The sequence below is a fragment of the Amphiprion ocellaris genome, chromosome 9 (assembly GCF_022539595.1).
Source record: "Amphiprion ocellaris isolate individual 3 ecotype Okinawa chromosome 9, ASM2253959v1, whole genome shotgun sequence".
NCBI lineage: Eukaryota > Metazoa > Chordata > Actinopteri > Pomacentridae > Amphiprion > Amphiprion ocellaris.
The window spans coordinates 26,272,635-26,298,135 of NC_072774.1; the positions used below are offsets into that span (position 1 = coordinate 26,272,635).

At 39.6% G+C, this 25,501-nt stretch overlaps 2 protein-coding genes across 4 annotated transcripts; one reads left to right on the forward strand and one right to left on the reverse strand.

Moving 5' to 3' along the window:
* Nucleotides 1-22: 22 nt before the first annotated feature.
* Nucleotides 23-17,155, forward strand: azi2 (5-azacytidine induced 2). 3 transcript variants are annotated; one of them, XR_002745590.3, is made up of 9 exons: nt 23-272; nt 1,833-2,086; nt 2,839-2,955; nt 3,212-3,317; nt 7,203-7,339; nt 8,977-9,041; nt 10,212-10,336; nt 13,669-14,306; nt 17,017-17,155. XR_002745590.3 is itself a non-coding variant. In XM_023260964.3 (8 exons), the coding sequence occupies exons 2-8, from the start codon at nt 1,868-1,870 to the stop codon at nt 14,103-14,105; spliced, it is 1,206 nt and encodes a 401-aa protein (XP_023116732.1). In that variant the 5' UTR covers nt 23-272; nt 1,833-1,867; the 3' UTR covers nt 14,106-15,956. The 3 variants fall into 3 exon arrangements, 2 of the variants coding, with proteins under 2 accessions (XP_023116732.1, XP_023116743.1); XM_023260964.3 differs by lacking the exon at nt 17,017-17,155 and having other exon boundaries at nt 13,669-15,956; XM_023260975.3 differs by lacking the exon at nt 17,017-17,155 and having other exon boundaries at nt 3,212-3,311; nt 13,669-15,956.
* Nucleotides 17,156-17,595: 440 nt separating this feature from the next.
* cmc1 (C-x(9)-C motif containing 1) lies at nt 17,596-24,093 on the reverse strand. Its single transcript, XM_023260987.2, has 4 exons — nt 23,964-24,093; nt 23,466-23,558; nt 18,462-18,552; nt 17,596-18,281 (listed from the first exon to the last, which is right to left on the reverse strand). Exons 1-4 carry the CDS (start codon nt 23,998-24,000, stop codon nt 18,161-18,163), a joined length of 342 nt encoding a protein of 113 aa, XP_023116755.1. The 5' UTR covers nt 24,001-24,093; the 3' UTR covers nt 17,596-18,160.
* Nucleotides 24,094-25,501: the final 1,408 nt, after the last annotated feature.

The window sequence follows — 25,501 nt, forward strand, 5'->3', positions numbered from 1 at the left end:
AAAAGTTTTAAATCGAATGTCAATTGCACACAAACTAGTTGCCGTGAGATGTGTTGCACGGTTCTAGTTACATTGTGCTTTTATTTTGAAAGGACTTGAGCAGTCAAGTGACTCCCGGAAGTTTTTGTTTTCTCACCTGTCAGTTCAGACTCGGAGCGAGTGTCCAGCCTCGTCTCTGTGTTTTTCTCAAAGGAAAACGTCTCCTTTTGTCGAGACTAAATGATAATCCTGCGTTTACATTTGACACCTAATTGAGGACAGCGTCTAACACGGTTAGTGAAAGTGGAAAGTAAAAAATAATCGACTTCTTTCGCTTCACCTAGCCAGGAGACGTTAGCTAAGCTTTGCTAGCTTTTATCATAACGGATCGATCATTTTGATCACCGTAGCTATTGATATTTAATTTATGTTTCTCTGGGTCATTGTCTAATGGTTGTGTTACACGTTCTGTAATCTATTGTAGAACTGTAATAATGTGGTTTGCCGGTTGTCAACAGTGTTCACGGAAGCTAACACCATAATGTTAGCATGGTATACAGATGGGACTCATCGATTGTTTACATCTGCTGTCCATCGCTTTTTTTCTGCGAAATAATGTCTCTTCTTTGCTGTGATTTCCCTGTTAGCCGTTAGCTCCCATGTTTTACCGGAGGAAGTCTAGCGAAATGACGTCTCCCCTCGTCTTGTTTTAAATTCTCGTTGACTTTCGTTATAAGTACTTGTTGGGGTCGCTTTCGATTTCACACCAGGAGGCGTTTATTGAAGTCAGCGGCACTACCTGTGTCTTTTTTCTTGGTTTGTGCCCACGGTGTGGAACTAACATCCTGTTCAGTTAGTCTACTAAAACTTATTTTTCTCAAAGCTTTGGCCTTCAGTGTTAAAAACTTGGCTCCTCTGTGTTTGCTGCATCATTGCATGCTGACATCATCAACTAGCGTAGCTGCACTGTCTCTGCTGTCGAGCTACTAAACCGCAGAAATCCAGCATGTGTGGGGTTTAGTCCATATCTGTGTCAGGAAATTTCCTGAGATTGTTTTGATTTCCTTGAGAGTCAGTTGTGCTGTCGCATCCCTTTAACGAGGGGGGAAATTCAGATCAGTGTGACACTTTTATCTGTACTTGTATGTCATCAGTTTATCTTTGTATGTAACACTTTAGAAAGTCATTTCTCACAAATAGTGTTTTTGAAATACGGAAATTTAATGATAATGTTACAGAAATCACCAAGTCTGCAGATTTCTGTCCCCAACAGCTGTATGTTGATCTCTCATGAATCTGCATTTTAGAACACCATTAACTGTAGTTAATGCTTTCTAATGAAAATATTTTCATATTCACGCTCACCTTCATTTGTTTGTCAAACAAATGGTCACATCTGTTTGAATTGTGTTAAATAGGCTGTTCATAGGACTAAAGTGTATTTATATTATTATTCAAGTTTACAAACCTTTACAACCAGCTTTGTATATGTGTCACAGTCAAAGAGGTTTGATTTTCAAACTACAGCGACAATGAACCATCACAGTTTTTAATGTGAAACTCTGGTGGCGATTTGTCCTTTTAGGAAACAGTGGTTTGCATTGAAAACATATAAAACCATGCTTTACTAGAGGAGAGTGCCACCTACAGATGTGAATTGTGTCATGAAAGAAAGTTACAGCACCGAGACAGTGTTTGATTGCAGGAATAACAACAGCTCATAATAATTCTTAAAATTGTAATAAATGTATCATAATAAGCAGTAGTAGTCGTATTATATGTTTGTCCTATACAAAATCACAACTGAAAGAGATTTACCACTATGAAATTGAAACTCTTCATGTTATCCCTAGGTCTTTTATCTGCTACCGAGTAGGCCTGTGCAGGCATGGAGCCCCTGGCAGTGGATGATGACATTTGCATCCTTAAACATGAGACAGCCTACACCGCTGCTGGTGAAAGTCCTGTATCGGTGTGTGCCGGCGATGAGTCTGTTGCTTCCCACTTCGCCCTGGTCACGGCCTATGAGGACATCAAGAAACGACTGAGAGACACGGAACGAGAGAATACCTTGCTGAGGAAGAGGGTTAAACAGCTAGAGGACAAGGTAGAGATGTATAAGAAAAAGAAGGGGGTATGGTGGAAGAGGAATACCATGAGGAAAATGAAGTGAAGAACATACTGCTTCTCCTGTTTATTAAACAGCCAGGGAACTAGGTTTAGAAAGGGTGAGTTACAGACAAAGATGAATGAAAGCAGAGTTGTCTTATTGTGCAGGACATGAGAATTATGGACAAACACAATATGCTTAGAGAAAGTGTAGAGAAAGTCAGCAAATTCAGCACCACACTGCAAAATACTTGCTTGTGGGAGAGTCAGCATGCCAGCATCATTAATAATGTTGGCCAATAGTCAAAGCAATAAAACAATGAGAAATAAATCTGTACTGTCTAAAACAGAGAGGAGATCTGGAAAAGTATGGCAAATTCAAACAGGAAGGGTCCTAAGTCAGATGGTAGGCTAAAGTGAAAATGCTGCACAACATGTGTAGAGAAGTAGCTTGTTTCCACATGTTTGGTCTCTGTTGTTGTTTTAACTGTGGCACCATTTGGCCCATCAAGATAGGATGTGGTGGGAGGAAAGTAACTTCCTACCACAGACATTTAAATTCAGCAAAATCGATTTCTCTTCTCTTCTCTTCTCTTCTCTTCTCTTCTCTTCTCTTCTCTTCTCTTCTCTTCTCTTCTCTTCTCTTCTCTTCTCTTCTCTTCTCTTCTCTTCTCTTCTCTTCTCTTCTCTTCTCTTCTCTTCTCTTCTCTTCTCTTCCCATTTTCTTCCCATTTTCTTCCACCTCTGTAGCTCTTCAGGCCAGATGCTCCCCCATCAGAGGGTCCCCAGTACGTGAACAAGGCCTTCAGTGCCTATCGAGGTATCTATATAGAGAAGGAGGATCTACAGATGGAGCTGAACAAACTGGTGAGTTCACTCTTTCACTGGATCTTCTTACAAACTGATGCTGCTGTCAGTGACAACATTGCTTATCCTCATGCTTAAGGAGAATAAAGAGAGATTTTTTTCTTCTTGTAACTATTTTTCTGCTGTAGTTTTGATTCAAAACTTAAGTAAAAACAAAGTTCTCACACACATGTGCGCTGATCTCACTTGGAACTGAAAGAGACTTTGGTGCTTCCTCCCTCTCTGTCTCGCTGTCCTGTCGTTTTCCCTCTGTCAGAAAAAGGAGAAGAGTGAGAGTGAGAGGTTGCTGACGGAGCAGCTGCAGGCCAAAGAGATGGAGCTGCTTCAGTTGAAGTCAGAGATGGAGACCAGCCAAGGTACAGGTAGAACACACAGGCCTGCTTTCTACTTTTTGCTGAACAGTACCCTCAATACTCCATGCTTTGCCAAAACACATAGTACACGCAGTATATTATGCATTTACTTGCTTTTGGAACAAGAAAATATTTGTATGAGCAAAAATCATCTTAATGAAATGAGGTGATATAGTAGATTTAACTTCAGCTTCAACTTCAGCTTTATTGTCATTCAGCAATGTACATAGTACACAGTTAAAAGAAATGACGTTTCTCACATCCATTTCACAGTGCAGAAATGAGGGGAATACTATAAAAAAAAAGTTAAGAATAAATATAAGGTAAAAATAAATATAAGATAATTTAAAAAGACTAAACTAGATAAGAAAACAAAAACAAAAGCACAAGCATACATCAGACACAATCATAGTCGCTACCGGGGTGATAATGGGTGAGATTAATGTGACTGCAGTTTTGGGTCTGGGGGTGATGGGTGCAGGTCTACGTGTGTTGTAGCCACAGAGTGTTCAACAGTCTGACTGCCTGTGGGAAGAAGCTACTAAAGAACCTTGATGTGTGGGTTCTGATGCTGCGCAGTCTCTTTCCTGATGGAAGGGCAACAAACAGTCCATGTGAGGGGTGGAAGGGGTCCTTCATGATGGAGGTGGCTCTGCCTATGCAGCGTTCTTGGTAGATGTCTTGGAGAGCCCGGAGGGAGGCACCAATGATCCTCTCCGCCGTCCTGACCACACGTTGCAGAGATCTGCGATCCAGTTCTGTGCAGTTTCCAAACCACACGGTGAAGCAGCCAGTCAGGACACTTTCCACAGTGGCTCTGTAGAAGGTGGTCAACATGGGAGCTGGAAGGCTGGCTCTCTTCAGTCTCCTCAGGAAGTGAGGCGTTGTTGTGCTTTCTTCACTGTGGAGTTGGTGTGGAGAGACCAGCTGAGGTCATCGGTGATGTGCACCCCCAGGAATTTGGTGCTCTTGACCCTCTCTACCGTGGAGCCGTTGATGTTTAGTGGACGGTGGTCAGCCGGTGGCCTCCTGAAGTCCACCACCAGCTCTACGTACTGAAATAGTTTGATAATCTGGTCTGTGAGGCAAAGCTAGTGAATTTGGGTCCATACGTCCATTTTCTGCTGTTTCTCTGGAGTCGGGTCAAAGAGGCAGCGGGTGAAGCAAAGTAGTCCAGATGTCCCTCTGCCTAGCAAAGTTTTCCATCTTTTCCTGGAGGATCCTGAGGCATTCCAAACCAGATAGCATATGTAATCTCCCCTGAGAGTTCTGTATCTACCCTGTGGTCTCCTACCTCCTACTTGTCCAAAAAACCTCCAGAGGAAGGTGCCCAGGAGGCAGCCTGATTAGGTGCCCTCATCTGACTCTTTTCAGCATGAAGGGGCAGCAGCTCTAATCTGAGTTCCCTGTGGAGGTCTAAACTCCTTAACCTTTTCTCTGAGGGTAAGCTCAGCTGCTTGACTTTTTTTTTTTTAGTCACCACCCTAACCTCATAGCCAATCGTGAGGGTTAATCGTAAATTGGATGCTTTACCTTCTGGCTCAGCTCCCTCTTCACCACAGCGGTCGAGTGCAACACCTATATTAATGTTAAATCTGCACCAATCCATCTGTCAGTCTCAGGCTTCATTTTCCCCTTCGTTCGTGAACAAGATTCTGAGATGCTTAAACTCTTTCACTTGGAGCAGCACTTCGCTCCCAACCCAGAGGGAGGAATACACCGTTTACCAACAGAGAATCCTGACTTCTGACTTGGAAGTGCTGACTCTTCCCTTAGCTGCAAACCACTCTGATGCATTCAGAAGGTCACAGTCTGATGAAGATAACAGAACCGCCATAACTTGCAAATAGAAAAGCAGCTACTTCCCTAAACTAGACACTCTCCTCCCCCTAGCTGCCCCTTGATATCCAAAATTGAAAGTGTGACATGAGTAACTCGCTACGAAAGTAACTAACTGCATTTACTCAATTACTTCTTCCTTAGTACAGTACTTGAAGAAGTATAAAAAATTGTACAAATTATTCCGATGTGACTAGCTATAACAGAGCACAGTTTAAACTTTAACCCATCAATAGAAATAATCCAGTACCATGATGTAGTTACACTGTCTTGCCAAAAACAAATCTCCACCTGGACTTAACTAAGCAAATAGGCAAGACCCTTCCATTGGATAATTACTGCAGTGATGAGTATGTGTCAGCAGCAACAACTAATTTAACCCTAGCTGATGCAGTGAGGAGCTTCTCATTTTTTAAACGACCATGTCAGAAGACATATTCTGTGGTCATGGAAAGGATGTTAATCTGTCTCATATGGGTCAAAATATTGGCCTGCATCTAGCAAGGAAAACAACTAAAGAGACTTCTGAAACTACTAAAATCAGGTTAAGAACTGTCCAACACATTAGTAAAACCTGGAAGGATAGTGGTGAACCATCATCTTCGAGGAACAAATGTGGTCGATAAAAAATCCTGAATGATTGTGAACAGCGAGCACTTAAATGTTTGGTGAAATCAAATCATAAAAAAACAACAGTATAAATTAAGGCAATGTTTAATTGTGAAAGTAAGAGCATTCCCATAGGCACAATGCAAAGGGAACTCAAAGGATTGGGACTAAACAGCTGTGTAGCTCAAAAAACAAACAAACAAAAAAAAACATTGATCAGTGAGGCTAATCGGAAAAAAGGCTTCAGTTTGCTAGGGAACATAAAGAGCAATGGAAGAAGGTCATGTGGTCTGATGAGTCCAAATTTACCCTATTCCAGAGTGATTAGGGTAAGAAGAGAGATGGATGAAGTGATGAACTCATCATGTCTAGTGTCTACCAGCCTGTGGGGTTTAGGGTTATGATCTGGGGTTGGTCAGGTTCAGTAACATTATGTTCCCAAAGAATGAGGTCAGCTGACTATCTGAATATACTGAATGACCAGGTCTTTCCATCAATGGAGTTTTTCTTCCCTGATGACATGGACATGTTCCAAGATGATGATGCCAGGATTCATGGGGCTCACATTGTGAATGAGTGGATCAGGGAGCATGAGACATCATTTTCACACATGGATTGACCTCCACAGAGTCCAGACCTCAGTCCCACTGAGAATCTTTGGGATGTTCTGGAGAAGACTTTGCACAGCAGTCCGACTCTCCCATCTTTAATAAGATCTTGGTGAAAAATGAATGCAACTCTGTACAGAAATAAATGTTGTGATATTGCAGAAGCTTATCAAAATGATGCCACAGAGAATGCATGCCATAATTAAAGCTAAATGTGGTCCAACAAAATATTAGTGTGTGACTTTTTTGGGCCAGGCAGTGTATTATTTTAGCACTCTGATATCGCATCACATATCATTTAGCAATTTTTTTTATTTACATTGCCAATTAATCTGCCAATTATTTTCTCAAATAATCCAGCAGTTGTTTCTTCTATAAAATGTCAGAAAATGGTGACAAATCGTAATCAGTGTTTTCAATCAGTGCATCCAATATAAAGAAACAAGAAGACATTTAAATTTAAGAAGCTGCAGTCAGAGAATTTAGACTTTTCTTATCACTCAAACTGATCTATTATCACAGTCACTGGCAATAAATTAATAGTTGACAACTAATCAATTAACCATTGCAGCTCTTATGTTTACTCAAGTCAAATCTGAATGCAGGACTTTTCCTGGTAGTATTTTCAGTTATAGTTCTACTTTACTTGCATACCAAGCTTAAACATTTCTTCCTCCAGCACATAATAGAATGTATGTGTATGTGCTACCTCATCTACAGTATATATCAAACAGGCATCATTATTTAAGTGATAACCGTAACATGTCTTGTCTGCTGAGTGCGATGTATAAGATTCCTGTAAAAATATTTGCATGTATGTATTTGTGTGTGTTCCCAGTGATGAAGAGCCTGAACAGCTCTCAGGACTACTGGCAGGTGGACCGGGTCAGCCCTGAGCTAAAGATCCACAGACTGCAGGAGGAGCTGGAGAGGGTGACGCTGGAGAACAGTCGACTGCTGGAGAGAAGCGTGGTGGTAAGTGAAGGTGGGAAGGAAGAAAGAAGACAGAGAAAGGGAAAGGTGAGATAAAGAGGAGCCAGAGACAACAGCACTGAACAACGGCAGATTCTTGAAGTGATGTGGAATAACATAAAAGAGGGGAAAACAGCGGAGAGGTGTCGGGTCAGAGCGAGCCAGGGTGACAGTGTGGAGCGGAGTAGTGGAAAGAAGCAAGAGTGAGGAAGACGACAGGGTGGACATGCTACAGCTTCTAACAGAAGAAAAGAGGAAAATGGGAGTAAGCTGATACTGAGCAGAGGAGATAGACTATATTGCCAAAAATATTCGCTCACCTGCCTTGACTCGCATATGAACGTAAGTGACATCCCATTCCTAATCCATAGGGTTCAATATGACTTCGGTCCACCCTTTGCAGCTATAACAGCTTCAACTCTTCTGGGAAGGCTGTCCACAAGGTTTAGGAGTGTGTTTATGGGAATTTTTGACCATTCTTCCAGGAACGTATTTGTGAGGTCACACACTGATGTTGGATGAGAAGGCCTGGCTCTCAGTCGCCACTCTGATTCATCCCAAAGGTGTTCTATTGGGTTGAGGTCAGGACTCTGTGCAGGCCAGTCAAGTTCATCCACACCAGACTCTGTCATCCATGTCTTTATGGACCTTGCTTTGTGCACTGGTGCACAGTCATGTTGGAAGAGGAAGGGGCCAGCTCCAAACTGTTCCCACAAAGTTGGGAGCATGGAATTGTCCAAAATGTCTTGGTAGGCTTAAGCATTCAGAGTTCCTTTCACTGGAACTAAGGGGTCAAGCCCAGCTCCTGAAAAACAACCCCACACCATAATCCCCCCTCCACCAAACTTTACACTTGGCACAATGCAGTCCGACAAGTATCGTTCTCCTGGCAACCGCCAAACCCAGACTCGTCCATCAGATTGCCAGATGGAGAAGCACGATTCATCACTCCAGAGAACACGTCTCCACTGCTCTAGAGTCCAGTGGCAACGTGCTTTACACCACTGCATCCAATGCTTTGCATTGTACTTGGTGATGTATGGCTTGGATGCAGCTGCTCGGCCATGGAAACCCATTCCATGAAGCTCTCTGCTGAAGCACTGTTCTTGAGCTAATCTGAAGGCCACATGAAGTTTGAAGGTCTGTAGTGATTGACTCTGCAGAAAGTTGGCAATCTCTTGGCACTAAGTGCCTCAGCATCCGCTGACCCCACTCCATCAGTTTACGTGGCCTACCACTTGGTGGCTGAGCTGCTGTCGTTCCCACACACTTCCTCTTTCTTATAATACAGCTGACAGTTGACTGTGGAATATTTAGGAGCGAGGAAATGTCACGACTGGATTTGTTGCACAGGTGGCATCCTATCACAGTTCCATGCTGGAATTCACTGAGCTCCTGAGAGCAACCCATTCTTTCACAAATGTTTGTAAAAGTAGTCTGCATGCCTAGTGCTTGATTTTATACACCTGTGGCCATGGAAGTGATTGGAACACCTGATTCTGATTATTTGGATGGGTGAGCGAACACTTTTGGCAATATAGTGTATGTTATCATACACAACCATGGAAATACTTCAAACTTCAAAGCAACTTTGAACAGTACTTCCACTGTCTGTTTTGCATAACTTAACTCTGTTATAGGAGGAACCTCATGGCCTTAACGGACCAGACTTGGACCAGACCTGTGATGCAAAGTATAATGCAAGGTACCGTGTTTTATGAATAGTACTGAAGAGAAACCATCAGTATAAACAGCACAGATGGAAACTGTTAAATGAATTATTTTCAGTACATTCTCTTCCAATACAACACTGTTAAATTATTTACTCTAATGTGTAACTATAGAGAATTGAGAGGCAACATCTTTTGCAGAAAACCACAGAGTACACAAGGACAATTTTTAATCAAACAGAATGCAGTCAGTTTAATCAGTCAATTCATTTATTTACTCTTCAAGTTGAAGTTTGTGAATGTAATGCTTTCCATGACCACATAAATGCAGCACCTGAAACACATGTACAGTCACTGCCATTCAACACTGTGTACAGCCTGATATTGACTGTAACATGTGAGGTTGTACTTATCCTCTTTGACCACTAGAGGAGGGTGCAGCTTTAAACATTTGCACATCATCCACCGAGTAACTATAAGGTGCAGGTAACTTTAAAAGCTACTGAACTTTATGCAACATTATTGCCAGCTTCGCCCTTAATGTATGCATATTTAAGGTAAGGACAGGACTGTTTGTAAGTGTTGCAGGCCTCAAATACCACTATCGTTTTTTATTTCTTATTTTTTAGCATGCTCTTGGTTTGTAAAACAGTTAATGCTACTGAGTGGTTTAGCATTTAATCCATTTGCGTTATTATTAAGGGAGAGAAGTTTGTGTTTTTTTCTTTGCAAGTCTCCAAAATATTCATGTGAAGTTATGCTGCTAAGTGATTCTGCTCAACATCAGCACTGTCAAGGTGGTGTTAAATGTGTCAGCAAATCATTACATTTATCACACAGAAGGCTTTGTGGTAACAAGCTCTCCAGGAATATATATGATTTCCTAAGTGGATTAGGCTTCTGCAATTATTGATAGCACTAATTTTGAACATTTTAAGTGCCAGATATTCATCCTGGAAATTTAGCAGACAGGTGACAGTTAAAAATTTTCAAGAACAGATATCAAAATGAAAGATGTCTTCAAAAATATCTTGCATTTTTAGCACACAAAAATCTAAAGGACATTTATGAGTGCTAGAGTGTGCCGCACAGCTTATAATTGTTATCATATGCGATCCTGTCTGACAGTTTCTAACAACACAGGCTGAGTGGAAAAGCAGGAATACCTGTAACATGTTTCGACTAAATGTTCTGTTCACCTGTAGGGAGAGGAGCATGCAGCAGACATACAAGGCTTTGTGCAGTGAGGTCACTCGTCTCCATTCAGAGCTGAAGCACCAAACAGGCCTGATTAGGAAACTCCGGCCATGGATCAGCGAGACAAGACAAGGTGAGACACACAAAAACGGGCTCAGGATTGCATCATTGTGGTTGTTAATTTTACTATAAATCACTCCACACTTATTTTCATTTTCAGTTTGTGCAATAACCCACAGCTCTTCTCACCTGCTGCCTTTTCACACCACCAGCTCCATATACACATTACAGAAGTTTCCTGTAGCCCCTATACTCTCTTATAGAAGGCTCATAATGGGTACTACTGAGATGCAGAGAATTTTGCTTTGAAGTTTCTTATGAGAGCCTCAAAACAAATGGCAATTATACTTTTGTCTTCAGAACCCAGGTGATATTTTTGCTTTTTCAAAAGAAATTTTCCTTTATATATATTTATATATAATATTTGTCCCTTTGTTCTGTTTCTCCTTATTCTTATACATTTCTGCCACGGCACATTCTTACCTGTAAGTTTTCAAATCAGCTTAATGTACAAAAAATTTACTGTGTCTCTGTATTTTGCCTGCAGTAAATCTGTAGTTTCATTTTAAGCTGCAATCTATATAATTTCAGGACAGACACTGAGATGTGTGCATGTACAGTAATCACATGACAAAAGGTGCAATGTGAAGAAAGGCACATTAACTGATAACTTTTTCTAGCTGCTTGATACGAAAAGAAACTTGCAGGGCTCATATTTACGATGGTTAATCTGCAAGAGAAGTCTGATAGAACAGATTTTACTCTGATTTTAAGGGTCCTTGGATTTACGTTGTCATTAGTGTTTTGCATTTCTGGTCACCACATGAGGCAACAAGACTTTGACCATTTAAATCACCACCACAAAGGTCTGTAAGACGAGTGCAAAGCCAGATCTGAATGCTATTCGAAGCAAAAATAAAATGAAACGATTTTGGATGCCTTTGCCAGTGTTATACCAATCGCTTTTTTCAACTTTTTCAGAATTAGTTTTTATTTTCTATGCCAATGCACTTTTCTGCAAAATCATCTCAATTATTGTAAAATGATTCTCTCAAAATGGAATTATTCGAGTCATTTAGTGAAAATGCCTGTATTTTTTCATATTGCACTACATATATATCATTGTATGTTGTATGTTCCTACATGATCAAATCAGAAAAGCCTGGTCTGCCCCCTGTAGGAGCTTCATAAAAAGGAAAAAAAAAATTTCATTAAATACTGTAATACTGTTAAATCCAAATGCACACCTGCATCCTCCCCCAGTGAGAAAAATATCAAAATATTAAGGTACTTAAACTTAACATTTATTTAAATGTGGTTATGCTGTTATTGGGTTGCCGATCTAAGAGAGAAACACACACACTACATTTATTTTTATATTTATATATATATATATATATATATATATATATATATATATATATATATATATATATATATATATATATATATATATATATATATATATATATATATATATACACACACACATTGCATACAGTGTGTATACAAATTTGGATTATGTGCTTCTTTAACCTGACAGTCAAGTAATGTCGGATTTACAGTTTATGAGCATTCAGAGTATAACACCTAGAATTCAAATCTTGCTTTTTCCACACAGAAACTAATGAAATGATAGGAGGGGGTTATTACTGCCTCTGCTCAGTTAAAGCGCTGCTTTTTCTAAAGAAGCGCTGCTCACTAAGAAGATTTCTCCTGCTGCTCCTCATTGCAGTTTGTGTGAGAGTGTGACAAGACTGTGGATATTATCAAAGTACTCAAACACTTTGGTAAAGGACATCATGAAATGGTCTGTCCTTCCATTTCCCTCCCTCTGGGCTGATGTATGCTACCTCAGGAGAGATTACCTCTGTTGTCAATTCCCTCCGTATGTCAGAAGAGGAGACCAGGAGGTGAAAATTAGAATGAAATATGGCAAGAAAATAAATCTCGGCCTATTTATTCCACTGAATAAGAGGGTAATCCTGTAACTTAGATGAGGCAGATGGAGTGAAATCAGGAAAGCAGGAGTGGTAAAGAAAGGCAGAGGGAGGAGGAGGAGAGCGTGCTATGTATTTATTCAGTCATACTGTGCATCTGTATTCTTCTAATGTTCCTCTTTTGGAATCACTTTTATTCAAATCCTGGACTCAGGAGACCATCTCATGGAAGCATAGCGGGGAGGGATGGATGGATTGATGATGTGTGGATGAAGAGCGGCGTGGAAAAAAAACGCCGGAGCAGATACTCTCATTTAAACTTTATTATTTGCTCAAGATGATGATTTGATAGCAAAGCAAAGATGTGTGTGCGAGATTAGGGCGTCTGGTTTGTGTATAGATCTGCTTTGTATGAAATAAAAGAGTGGCTTTGTTTATGCATACAGCTTTGTTTGATTAGGTTTTGTTCGCATGATATTATTTTGGATATTTACTGATATCCCAGGCAATGACAATTACATGGTGCAGAGGTTTTATTGTACAATATATAGCCTCCTGCATGGTGGGAGATTTACCATACTGGTGGCTTTTTACACTGTCAGGTCTGTTACCCAGTTTTTTTAGTCTGTCTCCAAACCAAAGTTTAATCGACGTGTAAAGTACAGAGGACACGATGGAGTTAAAATAATAAATCTGTTTTCATACTTTAAACACTTCAACTTGTAGAGAGAAAAGTGAAACAAGAAGGAATTCATAAACAGAGAGAGCATTTGCTTTCCAGTATATCACTTAATTTACTGTCTACTAAAAAATGGTGCAGATTAACTGACAAATTAGTAGACTCATAGTTCCGACATACAGCTGTTGAGTACATTTACAAGTAAGTAATGCCAATCATAAAACATATTGATAATAAACTATTTTTCAGCATGTTGCACTCATAATCTTCTTTGCTCTGTTAATATGTCTACAATTGTGGTTTAAACACACTGAAATTGAACTATATTACAATTTTTTTTTGTTTGTTTGTTTTTGCAGACAAACAATCTTCTCAGCAATGCAAGAGCTTTGTAATTCTGCAAGTTCTTAAAATGCAGAGGACTAATGATGCCGCATAAAATCTGTTTCTGAACGTCGATTGTATTAATCCTTAACAGGGAGCTGCACTATTAACAATGTGAAAAGCCACTGATCTAAGCAAAATATAGCATAAAACTAAAAATCTACAACTTTAATTATTATAGGAATATGAAATTGGGTGCAAAAATATTACAGAGTGAGAAATGGTTTTGAAAAGATTCTTGGAAAGCAATGCAACGACACTGCCACTGATGAAGTACAATGTGCCGACAATCTGCGTGGCTACAAGATTAAAGCATTTGGACAACTACTTCTGTCTTTTTACTGCCTTTATTCTCATCTTTCCTCCCTCTATTCTTCATTTTGCCCCTCACTCGGTCTCTAGCTGCCTCAACAGTTCCAATCCAGTGTCTGGACGACGTGGAAAAGAACAACAACCACCCAGTTCCTCGGGCGTCAGTGCCTCGTCCTCCCAGTGCCCCCCCACTCCCCTCGTGCTCTGGCCGGCCCCCCGTCAGCGGCCCGTCAGGCACCCTGCTGCCAGACAGCCTGAGGGAGGACTGCTGGTACAATGGGCCCTGGCCCTCTCAGAGCTGCTCAGGAGAGGCTCTGGTCGGCAGCGACGCCTGCTCCGTGGTGCTGCCGCCGCCTCCCCTGAACCAGGCCTCTCTGGACGACAGCTCCCGGTCCTTCCCCAGCCCACCAAAACCCAGTGACGCCATGTTCTGGGAGGGACACACCGCTGCATCCAACTCCTCGTCGTCGATGGGAAACTGCAGTCCTCGGAGCCCTCCCAATACGGAGTGGGTCAAGCCCTTTTAAGATGAACTTTGACGGGAAGAACAGATGATTAGTAATTGGGTAGAAAATAATCGGATGAAGGAATGAATAAACTCTCCAAACCCTGCCACATAGCTACCACCTAACCTGCCTTAAGATGATGAGACCACTCTGCTGGGGTGAACTAGACTGGACCTACTGGTTGTGGGAACTAATTGAGGCCAGAAGAGACCTTTTTTCAAGGTAAAGACTGTCAACTCATTATTTTGCCAACCCTGCACACCGCATCGGTGAACATATCTGACTTTGCAGAGGAAAAACGTTGATCAGAAACCTTCAGCTGAATAAATAGTTTGTCCATGTGTATGTGTCCTTGTATGCACATGCATAAGTGTGTGCAAGCATGCATACAAGCAGTTTAATTTGTATGTGTGTATATATACGCACATCAAACAGTGTGCCTGTGTGTGCAGATCAGTGTGTGGGCATCTTTCGCCTGCCTGTATCTGTATCTCATCATAATAAACCTAATAGGGCTCCAAGGGCCTCTTTCTCCATAAACTGTGGCCAGTAATCACTGCAGCCACAGCATAGTACTAGTATACCTGTACTCCCTCCAATGCAGGTCTTTTTACATTTGATCACTGTAAATTATACAAGGTATGTAGTCCCATGTTTGTCTCATGATCGTGTGAAGAAGGTGTCTAGGTGAGGACTCTGTGTTAGTTTTTGTACTGTGATGGAGACAGACATACAGTAACTGTAGGATAATTGCAGAATTCTGTTCCAAACTTTTAAAGCTACCAAAATAAATCTTTGACATTTTTTTCTAAAATTATTTTCATTTATGTTCTTATGGACAATATCAAAGTAAGCTGCCAATCGATCCATGCTTACTCAATCATTTTTGAGAACGCAGTATTTAGATTTTGGCGGGGAGGGGGGGTGGGGGGGTTGTATAATGAGAAAGAAATCATAACTTTAATCTAAAAATGTATTGCTTTCTGAAATACATTCATCACAATCATCTGCACCAGAAAAGATTCAGCTGTTTATGATTTCACATAAATTTCACAACTCTAGCAAACCTCCCTGAGCCTGCCTGTTTTCTTAGACCTGCTCTAAAACATTATGTGTTACATTTTCTTTGCTCGGCTTTAAAGGGACACGTTGTAAAGATGTGCATTGTTGGATACTTAGGCCTTTTAATTTGAAAGACTTGTGGAACAGAACCCATACACTCCTCTGTTTTGGAAATCTGATTAAGTTGGGATGAGGTTTGTGGATATTTTGAATAAGAAATGTACCTAAACTCTGCACTGTGCTGATGTTAATCTTGCTGTTAAGTGATGGTGGAAGTTTCTCACTGATTTGCCTTTAGGAGTCAGATGAGCAAAAGCTGAAGGATGTACAAACGCAAATATGTTAGTTTCCAAGATAAACAGAAAAAAGAATGTGCATATCTGTATAAATGTATATGGTGGGCTTCAGTACTCTTCCAAACGTGGTTTTGCACTCCCAAAACATACGTTTTGCTTTTCTCCCCATTCCCCAAGACTTCTGATGTTTAAGAGCTGCCTGCGATGGTGGCAGGACACTGATATTTTAACTTGAAATGTGAGCTGTGACTTGACAAATAGGTGCACAAAGCACAAAGGCCCATGGTTGTGGAAAATATTTTTTTGTTTTTCCATTTTTCTTCAATCTGTTTCATGACTGTGGTCTTTTTGTTCTTAATTTCTAAGAAATCTTATTTTACAGCAGTAGTTTCATACTTCTGTAAACAATTTGCAAACCAAAATGCAATGTACAGTAGATATGGATTATATTTTAGATTTACTGCACTTCAGACTGTTTGTAAATATGATCAAATAAATGAATGAAAGGAAGCAACTGTGTGAGGTTGCTCTGCGTCTTCTCAGTTTTAGCAACAAAGTTCTTTGGTTTAATTTCATCAAACTTCAGGTAAATCGACCTACAATAATGTTAAAACTAGCACTAGTAGTGTTATTTTTTCTTGTCTACAGAATTGTTTGAGACTTTCAGGCTACACTTAATATCCCTGCAACAGAACAACTAACTTTACCATAAATCACAAGGCACAAACACTGCATTAATTGACTTCATTAAAATTTTGCTGTATTTTGTACTATTATAAATTGAATACTGTGTTTATAAAAATGTTGCAGATAAGCAATTTTAAGCAAAATTTGAGGCCCACTTAAAATCAGAATAGAACTACAAAATGCCCACACATCATTTCTATCCATCCATTATCTCTACACCACTTAATCCTCATTAAGGTTGCAGGTGGGATGGAGTCTATCTCAGTTGACTTAGGGTGAAGGCAGGAGACGCCGTGGACAGGTCACCAGTCTATCACAGGGCTACATAGAAAGACAATCACACTCACAATCAATTTAGAGTTACCAATTAACCTCAGCATGTTTCTGGACTGTGCATGCACAGGGAGAACATGTAATCTCCAGGCAGGGACGCGAACCAGGGAGCTTCTAGTAGCAAGGCGAAAGTGCTAACCACCAAGTCATTGCGCAGCCCTATCATATCTAGTTCAATATAACTTCTATAATTCTAGTTTCATTTAGCAGACATTTTTGTCCAAAGCAATGTACATCTGAGAGTGGATACAACACAAGCAAGGATCTAGTCAGGAGAAAACAACCTTGATATGTGCCATAAAAAAGTTCAAGAGTCATAATAGGACTGGAGTGTTTACAGTCAATGAGATTTTTATTTATTTGCAGTCTGTCACGTGCAAAGGTGTTCAGTGAAGAGCTGGGTTTTTAGTGTTTTCTTAAAGACTGAAAATACTTTATTTTTCCTATCATGCTCATTAAAAACATAAACAATGAATGATCTGCACTTGTATAGACTTTTAACCTTAGCTGGGTTCTGCAAACAACCTTACATTGTGTTTCTCTCACAAACACAGACACAACAATGATGGTGGAGCTTCCACACAAGGTGCTCACCTGCTCAGGAGCAACTTCAGGTTCAGCATCTTACCTAAGGACACCTGAAAACCAGGAGATGACTCCACTTTTGGTATTTATGACAGTGATACCTCAATATAATAGCTCCTTAACACTGTTACTCATAATGTGAGAACAAAGCAGATGAGATGGTCAGATCAGTCGGAACATAAGTCACGAAAGGCATAAAAAGGTAAAGTCAGTGTAACGACAGAGGAGTTAATTGTACCCATTATTGAATTAACAAGCAAATTTGGTTTTGTTAGTGTTGTCTGAATTTAAGGCTCTAGCCAATGTCAAAATATAAAACATACTAAAACACAGAAACCAATTAAAGCACCACATTAAATCTGAAAATGTTTAGCAATATTGATCTACTTTTAAATGCACGAAAATGTGCAAATTGAGTTTATTTACACAGGGCACTGCAGGCAGCAAAATTTTAAGCTAAAGGTACTCAATAATTTTGACAAGAAGATCCAAGTTAGTTATTCAGGAGCAGATTCATTCATTCATGAACATGTACAACTGACACATAGTTTACTGCTACTGAAATTTTATTATTTACAACCCAACATGATCACATTCTTGGTTAAATGTCAGAGTTCTCTCACTGTACAAGTCTCCAAGTCTTCAGATTTACTGTAAATTAATACACGCTTCTTCTGCAAGTGATTTTTTTTTTTTAAAACTCCGCGGCCAAACAGAGGCAACAAAGTCGACTCTTCATAACCAGTTCTGCTGTCACTGCATGTCAATAAACACATGGCAAAGCAGTCAACGGCCACCAAAGCCCAAGAATTGCACTTCTCTGAAGATCTTCCAGAAGTCTGACTGTATCATCGTGCAGTTCTTCCTGCTTTGACTACACTGTTGATTCAGTCAAGTGAGGGGATTTTATTGAAACATTTGTGACAGTCTGATGTTTTGCAAATGAATCAAACATTGAAAAACATTTGGATTACATGCCACTCCTATACGCCAAATTAATTCCACAGATTCAAATAAAACACACAGCCTTACTGCCACCCTGTGTCTTGGTACAGGATGTGAAGCAGGTTCTGTGGGAGTCTGAGGCTGCACACCTTAGGAGAGGAGTGGTTATTACATGCTAGTTGGAAGCTTCTGTTTCCTGCTCTTGGTTGGGATTCCTGTCCTCTCAAACTCCAGTTTTTCTCGGATGTACTCCTGCTTGCATTCTTCGAAAAACACAGGGTCCTTGTAGCTGGTGGAAGACAGAACAAAAAGACTCAGAAAGTGACTGCAATGCTGTTGACACGGCTGACACAGGGAGGGTGGTAGACAGCGGGGAAGCCCATGTGGAAGTTATTGGCAGAATAACACATGGGGAGCCACCTTTCTGTGCGAGTGGTAAGTGTTGCAGAAGGTGCTGCAAAATACTCACTGTAGCGTCAGACATTCCTTCAACGCTGCATTCTCCTCTCGACACTTAAACACCATGAAGAAACCCGAGTCTTTACAGCAGTGGTTGAAGGCTGCAGGGAGGTGGAGACAACGGCGGCAGAAAGGGGAAGAAATTAGCAGAATAAAAGGAGAACAGGCTCACAAAGGTACAAAACGGTATTAATAATAATATGCTTCAACATTAAAAGCCTACGTAAATAAAACAAGAAACAACGAGCAAACCAAAATGGGCCTCATCAGCACATGAAGGAACGTGGTCACAGGCCTCAGTACGAAGTCTCTTATCAAACTGAAACCCGTGTTTCCTTGTTCAGACCAGGACTGAGCTAACTGCACTGGCCACAAAGTGGTTGCTTCTGTGGTTGCCCTGCTTCTACATTGACCCTGTAACAGCCATCCCACCACCCACAAATACGCACACGTCTGTGCCCTCGAGAATTAAATATAGGTTATGCTTCACCGATCACGGAGCCAAATGAGGCCTGGGGATAGGCGGGGCTATTTACAAAAACCAAGCCAGAAAGAGGAGCTTTTCCCAGAAATCACAGCCTCATCAGGAGCAGGAGAGATGTGACATTAAGGCTACTGGTGTCTTTAACAGATAAGATAGAGCTCAGAGCCAAATGACTGCATCACATTCTTACAGACTGGATAATATCTGCTGCAGGTTGCAAGTTAGTGTTGATGTTAATCATGTACAAGTTCAATTTCTGTCTCCTATATAGCCTACAATCGAATCCTATTATAATATCTATTAAATTGGACTCTTTAAGATACAAACAAGCTCTTCTAGTCCGTCTGCAGCAGCAACACGGTGACCTCACTAACAGTGTGCTCCATGTGAAACCTGCAAGGCCCTCATTGTAAACAAGGTGTTGAAGAACAAGTCCTCACCTTGTTAGCAAGCTCCTTCTCAAGGCTTTAATTAAAACCACTGCCCTCCCATGTCCCCTTTCAAACAACTGACATCATAATTGCCTTTATCAGTGGCATCAGTATGGTTATCACACAGGCACTTTCATCAGGATGCAGATGTGAAAAAAAACCTCCAAAACCAATTTAGAGAAGCAGAACAGTGCGACTAATCTAATCAACAAATGCCTCATCCTTGTCCCATGGTACTAATGGAGGCTGCAGAGGGTTGCCTTTCTGATCGCACATCAGCAGCTACACCGAAGACAAATCTACGACACTATTTTTATGTCAGAAGAGGCCCTTCTAAAGACAAGTGTGATGCCACCTTCACCTTGGGCTGTTTGGTTTGCCATTTTTAAAGATGCAGAAGTGTCATTTGGCTGTTAGTGGAAAGCAGAAGCAAAAGGTTTTAAGCCTTTGGGAAGATTTGGTGCTTTAAAGGAAAATACAAGGTAATACATAATTAGTTATAACAGAAAAGAAATGCCAAGATTTAAAGGCAGGATTTATTAATCATGAAACACTAACTTAAAATAAGTTATAGTCATTGGAATTTATTTTTTTACTTTCATTTTTTGGATTTTGGGATTCAGAAACAGATCTAATGAGTTCAGTTACAACCAGCTATATTTCTGCAAATCAAAGTCTTGCAAAAACACAACAGTAGGCAGTATGAAAGATGTTAATATGAAAGTAAGAGTTAAATGAGCACGTGGGCTGTTCAAATGCTTCTGAAAGACATGTGAGTACCAGCATGAATCATCAGTGCAGTGGAAAAAATCATGTCAGGTAAAACTTCAAAGATGTTGAGTGCAGGTCAATAGCACTTGTTTGCTTGAACAACAAAGCCCACAATATACAAGTGTGAGATGTGTAGCGGTATATCTGCAGAGACAGATAACACAGGAAAACCTGCTTCTAGATTGTGTTGGGGTGTTTTTTTTCACTCATCTTTGTAAAACACAATCAGAGACACATGCAGCAGCCCAGTGCAGCACACACAAACATACAGCATGAGATGATGGAGGGTGGAGGGTTAAGGTGTGAAAACGAGTGGGATGAGAAGATTGTAGAGTGAGGGGGGTTTCCACTACCCACACAGACACTGTCTGTCCCATCACCTCAGCCTGCGTGTGCACTGTCTCTCCTCATGAGCAGTGAACCCTGGCTCATGCAGGTTGCCATCATATTTCTAGAAACCACATCATCTAGTCACTACTAGGCTGATGTGTTGCTGCAGTACACAGGACATACTTGAGCAGAGGTGCAGGCAGCAGTTCCATGCAGAAGTGGTAACCACGGTCATGCTAGTTGGCCTGTACAACAACGTCCTTTCAGACGTGCACTGCTTTCCGTTAATCTGGCAGCATCCAAACATGTTGCTTTCATGTGTGAAGGAGCACTATGGTCACTTTTCTGTAACAACAATCTTACTGGGTCAGACTTAGTAACATGCTCCAAGTCTTAACTGTATACTAGCATATTAACAAATAGGTCTGTACAATTTGACAGTACTGCAAACAGTGTAAAGAAATGTGGAGAAGGTTTCCTTTTTACATTTTAGGAGTAATACTGGCCCTAAAACATGACAGAGCACACAAAAGGACACAGTTTCCGTGCCAAAACACCTTTTAAATCAACTTTACTCTAAAATGTCAGAAATATTACAAACTAAAATGCCCATAAAATTAAAATATTAGTTTCAGATTAAATGTTAACAGGTGTTCCAGCTGTTCATAGCAGTTTCTCCTCTGACTTTATTACAAACTTGCTGCATCAGAGAGCAGCAGTTTCTATGTAAGCATCTACACATGCAGTACAGGTTAACTTCATTAATTAATTATAAATATAAATGATCCCAACTTAGGCTGCATCACAGCTGATGATGTACTTCTTCTCTACTGTTCATTAGGTGCATTATAATGACTCGGACAGAATTTTCAGTGTTTAAGAAATCACAGATAGTCATTTGGACAGTTTGATGAGCTCACAGTTATTTTAACTTTGGTCTTCTGTTTTTTAGTGTATTAATATACATTATACACTGCACTTAATATACTACCCAGTCTTGACTTTATGACACAAATCGCAAACATACCCATTGTTTTGTATGTCTGAATGAAACCATAAGGAACCTAAACCTAAAACTGATGTGTCTGAATAACAGAATGCAATCATTTTAACAGACCGATGAACACAGCACTGTTAGATATTTCAGTGCTTTTAAAATAGGCTAAAGACAATTTAAGCAAGAATGAGTCTAAAGATCAAGGCACAGGAAGAAGACTAAATGGAAATACTTAGAAGGAAGAGATCAAAAAGTTGATCATTACAAAAACTGATGAAGGGAAGCGATATGAGAACATCGTATTAAGCGATTATTTGAAAAACAAGTCACGTCAAATGCCTTAATAATCCAGCTTTAAAGTTCTCAAATGAATAGTGAGATTTTTAGAGGTGCAGACAGACAGTTTGGGATTAAAATAAATCAACATGCATCATGATTGGGGCTGTTTTCTAATAAACTGCCTTTATACTAAGAATGGTTGTGTGGTTCCAGATTATTAGAAGCAGATTTTAAGTTGAAAATTATTACATTTTCTAGCACAATGTTTGTGTTTAGTTTTCTGACTTTCCGATGCCACATAATTTCACTGGAGGTAACACACAGATCAGAGCGCTTTGTACAACAAACTCCTAAAAAGAAGTATTGTGGTGGCATAGTTCATTATTTATGCTTTTCTCATGATTTAAAAAAAAAAAAAAGTTGCAGATCCAACAATAAACACATGCCTGCCGAAGAATCTCTGGTCTTATGGATCTTTTTTTCACAGCATTTAGGGCAGGCTGCGCTATTGTGCATACTGGTTCACTGTCATAGGTCACTGGGAAATGTAATGGAACCGAGCCTTAATTACCATTTATTAATTCCACCTGTAATTTTCTCGCTGTGACAAGTCAAAATGACTGTTTGGTCGAGGTTGAGGTTAAAAATCACTCTTAGTTCTAACACAAAGTTCAAACTTTGAGGTTTGACTTTGTTTTTCGGCCTTCCAAAGAGTGCTTTCGTAATACAAATTCCTAAAAATAGTATTATTGTGGTTGTTTATTAGTTTTTTTTGCTTTTTATTAAACTTTGATATTTGGGAAAATGCAAGTTATGAATTTGTGTGAGTGTATTTTCTACAATAAACACACTGCTTAGTTCAATAAAGATTCACCAAGACAGACTCAATGAGCTGGGATTTTTAAAAGAAAAAATACTTTCTCATCATATAAGTATGTCTGTATTTAAGAGTGAGCTGAGCTAAAGAATAGATAATAGACAAAGAGGAAGAAATACAGCATTTTTTGACTTGTAATACTGCACATAACAGGTCAGCATGTCAGTCTTTATCCTCAGCATTAAAAATATCTGAAACAAAAGCAGTTAAATGGAATCTATCATTACTTTAATGTTTAGATATGCTTTACAAAGTAATTTTTTAGTTGACACAAAAAAAAACGCATGTCTGCTCAAGAATCTGTGTTTCAAAGATCATTTTTAAAGCAGACATTTAGTGGAGATTACATCATTGTGCATACTTGTTCACTGTCATGTATCAATGTGAAACTTAATGGAACTGAACTATCCTGAATTTTATTAACTCCACCTGTAATCGTCCTGCAGTGACAAGTCAAAATGTCTGTTCGAAGCAGATTTAAGCTAAATATCAAGTTCAAATTTTGAGGGCTGTTTGTTTATCCAAAGAATGCTTTGGTACTATAAGCTGCATCTGCGAATGATAAGAGTGAGTGACTAAGAAAAATTACATTTGCTCTACAGTAATTTGCTAGAGAATAAAAGTAATAGTACCAGGACATTGTGCCACCCCAATGTGAGTGATGGTCTCAGCTGGGTGACTCATATAAAATCATCTACTGGTTGGTTCACTATCAGAGGGCACCTCACTGAAAACACTGCCACTGAGCCATTATTAACTCTCCCTGTGACGTTTTATTGTGCCGATTACTGTGTTTTATTTTTGGTAGAAAGGAGAGATTTCGTCCTTCATGCACATAAACACACCTTCCACCTTTTCAGCACAGCGCTCCTTGGCTTTCTCCCTCATCATCTTGGGGATCAGAACATCTTTCTCCACATGTCTCAGCTTAATCTCATCTGGAAATGCACGAACACAAGGAAACAAATCCTCAATATTATCATTAGGTTGCGTCTTTTTCACTTAACTATCAGGGGCTTCTGTTTCACAGTTGTGCAAACTGGGGCTCCATCTTAGCTGTTTTCATCCATGCAGCTACACGAACAAGGTGGATACAGCTAAACAATTAAAGAAGGTGACGGACACAGAACCTTATTCAAATACCAATTATTATTCATCATTTACCTTCACACAGATACAAACACTTTAGCTCACTTAGCTAACGTTGCTATAGCTACACGAGTCCACAGAGGACTGCATATGAGCAGCGACACAACCCGGATATTTAGCGATAGATTTGATTTTTATATTTAACATTAAGGTCCGATATGGAATGCATTTAAAAGAGCAGCCATGTTTAATACCTGCGTTTGTTGCCTCCATTGTGGCCATGATTCTCATAGCATTACAAAACTGAACCAATGTGACCTCGCTCACGAACGTTCAAAACACTTCCGTTGACGTAATGAGGCGGCCTAAAAAACTACAAATCCCAGAGTCACACACGGACTCAACCTCAGCTGTATCCGAGTTAGCCTGCCAAAGTGTCGCTTATACTGCTATTGCCACTACTACTACTACTACTAATACTACTAGTAAGAAGAAGAAGAATAGTAGTAATAATAATAATAATAATAATAATAATAATAATAATAATAATAATAATAATAATAATAATAATAATAAAAACAATAAACCTAGGTTCTTCTTCTTGCTATTATCTTCTTTCAGGCAAGAGAGATTCATTTAAAAATATACATTTAAATAATTAATTAAAAACAATAACAACTATGATCAAGATTACAACTATTATATTATTACATATTATTTTTGTTATTGTTGTTTTTTTTATGCAAGAGAGGGATTTGTTGTTTTTTTGTTTTTTTTTTTAAAGTATTAATGCCTTAATCAGTCATCTAAGTTGTGCCAGAGCCAGACAGTTTATATAGATGTGACCAGACTGAGACTACTTCTCACATTAGGGTGGCATAATCTTCCTTTGTCTTTATTTTTTCTGCATGACAAGTTATTATAGGCCAAACAGAGTCACTCACTCTCACTGTTTGCTTATGCAGCAACGATGACATGTAGAGGTACATCATGAGAGCTCGTATACAGTATATTTAACTTTTTTTGATGTAATCTTCAATTGATTAAAATATTTTGCTTTTTTATTGTTGATGAAAATCATTACAATTTACAATGTACAGACATTTGTGTCAAAAATGTCCCTTATTCTACTCAGGAGATCCACCATGTTGAGTCACCACACTATTTCCATCCAGCCTTTTGTTTCTTTCTTTTTAGTGCAAGTTCTGGGTCAGTCTTGGAGTTTAAATAATTTTTTCCCACAGCCCTTCAAAGTTCCTGCAGTCTTTAAGAGTCTATACAAGAGCTTCAGATAAATCTACAGCACAACCTAAAAACATGCACAAACAGATTCTGCATATATTAAAAATAATTATTATTATTTCAGTGACAACATGCAAAATCATTGTCTCATACAGTTGCATGTTAAAATGCATCTGTATGAGAACAATGGCTGCAAAGAAGCGGCACCACAGAAAAGGTTCTGCCAGAACAATAGCATTCGGTGGAAGTAACTCCTCCAAATGCACATAACCGCCTGAACACAACAAAATACAATATTTCTTCAAAAAATACATGTAACCCTAACCCATGTAAAACTTCAAATCTGCACTTTTTGTCGAGACTGTGTCCAAGAGCTTTAGATTCAACTGTGAAAATATTTCAACCTGTAAGTTTGTATGTGTTTGTGCAGACTGCTTAATATGCTGAAATGTTGTAGTTTGTTGTGCTTCTACGCGCTAGGTGACTTTTTACTTCAGTTTCAAGGTATGATAAGAACAGAATGTTATTGGTAACACATGTGCTTTCCCTT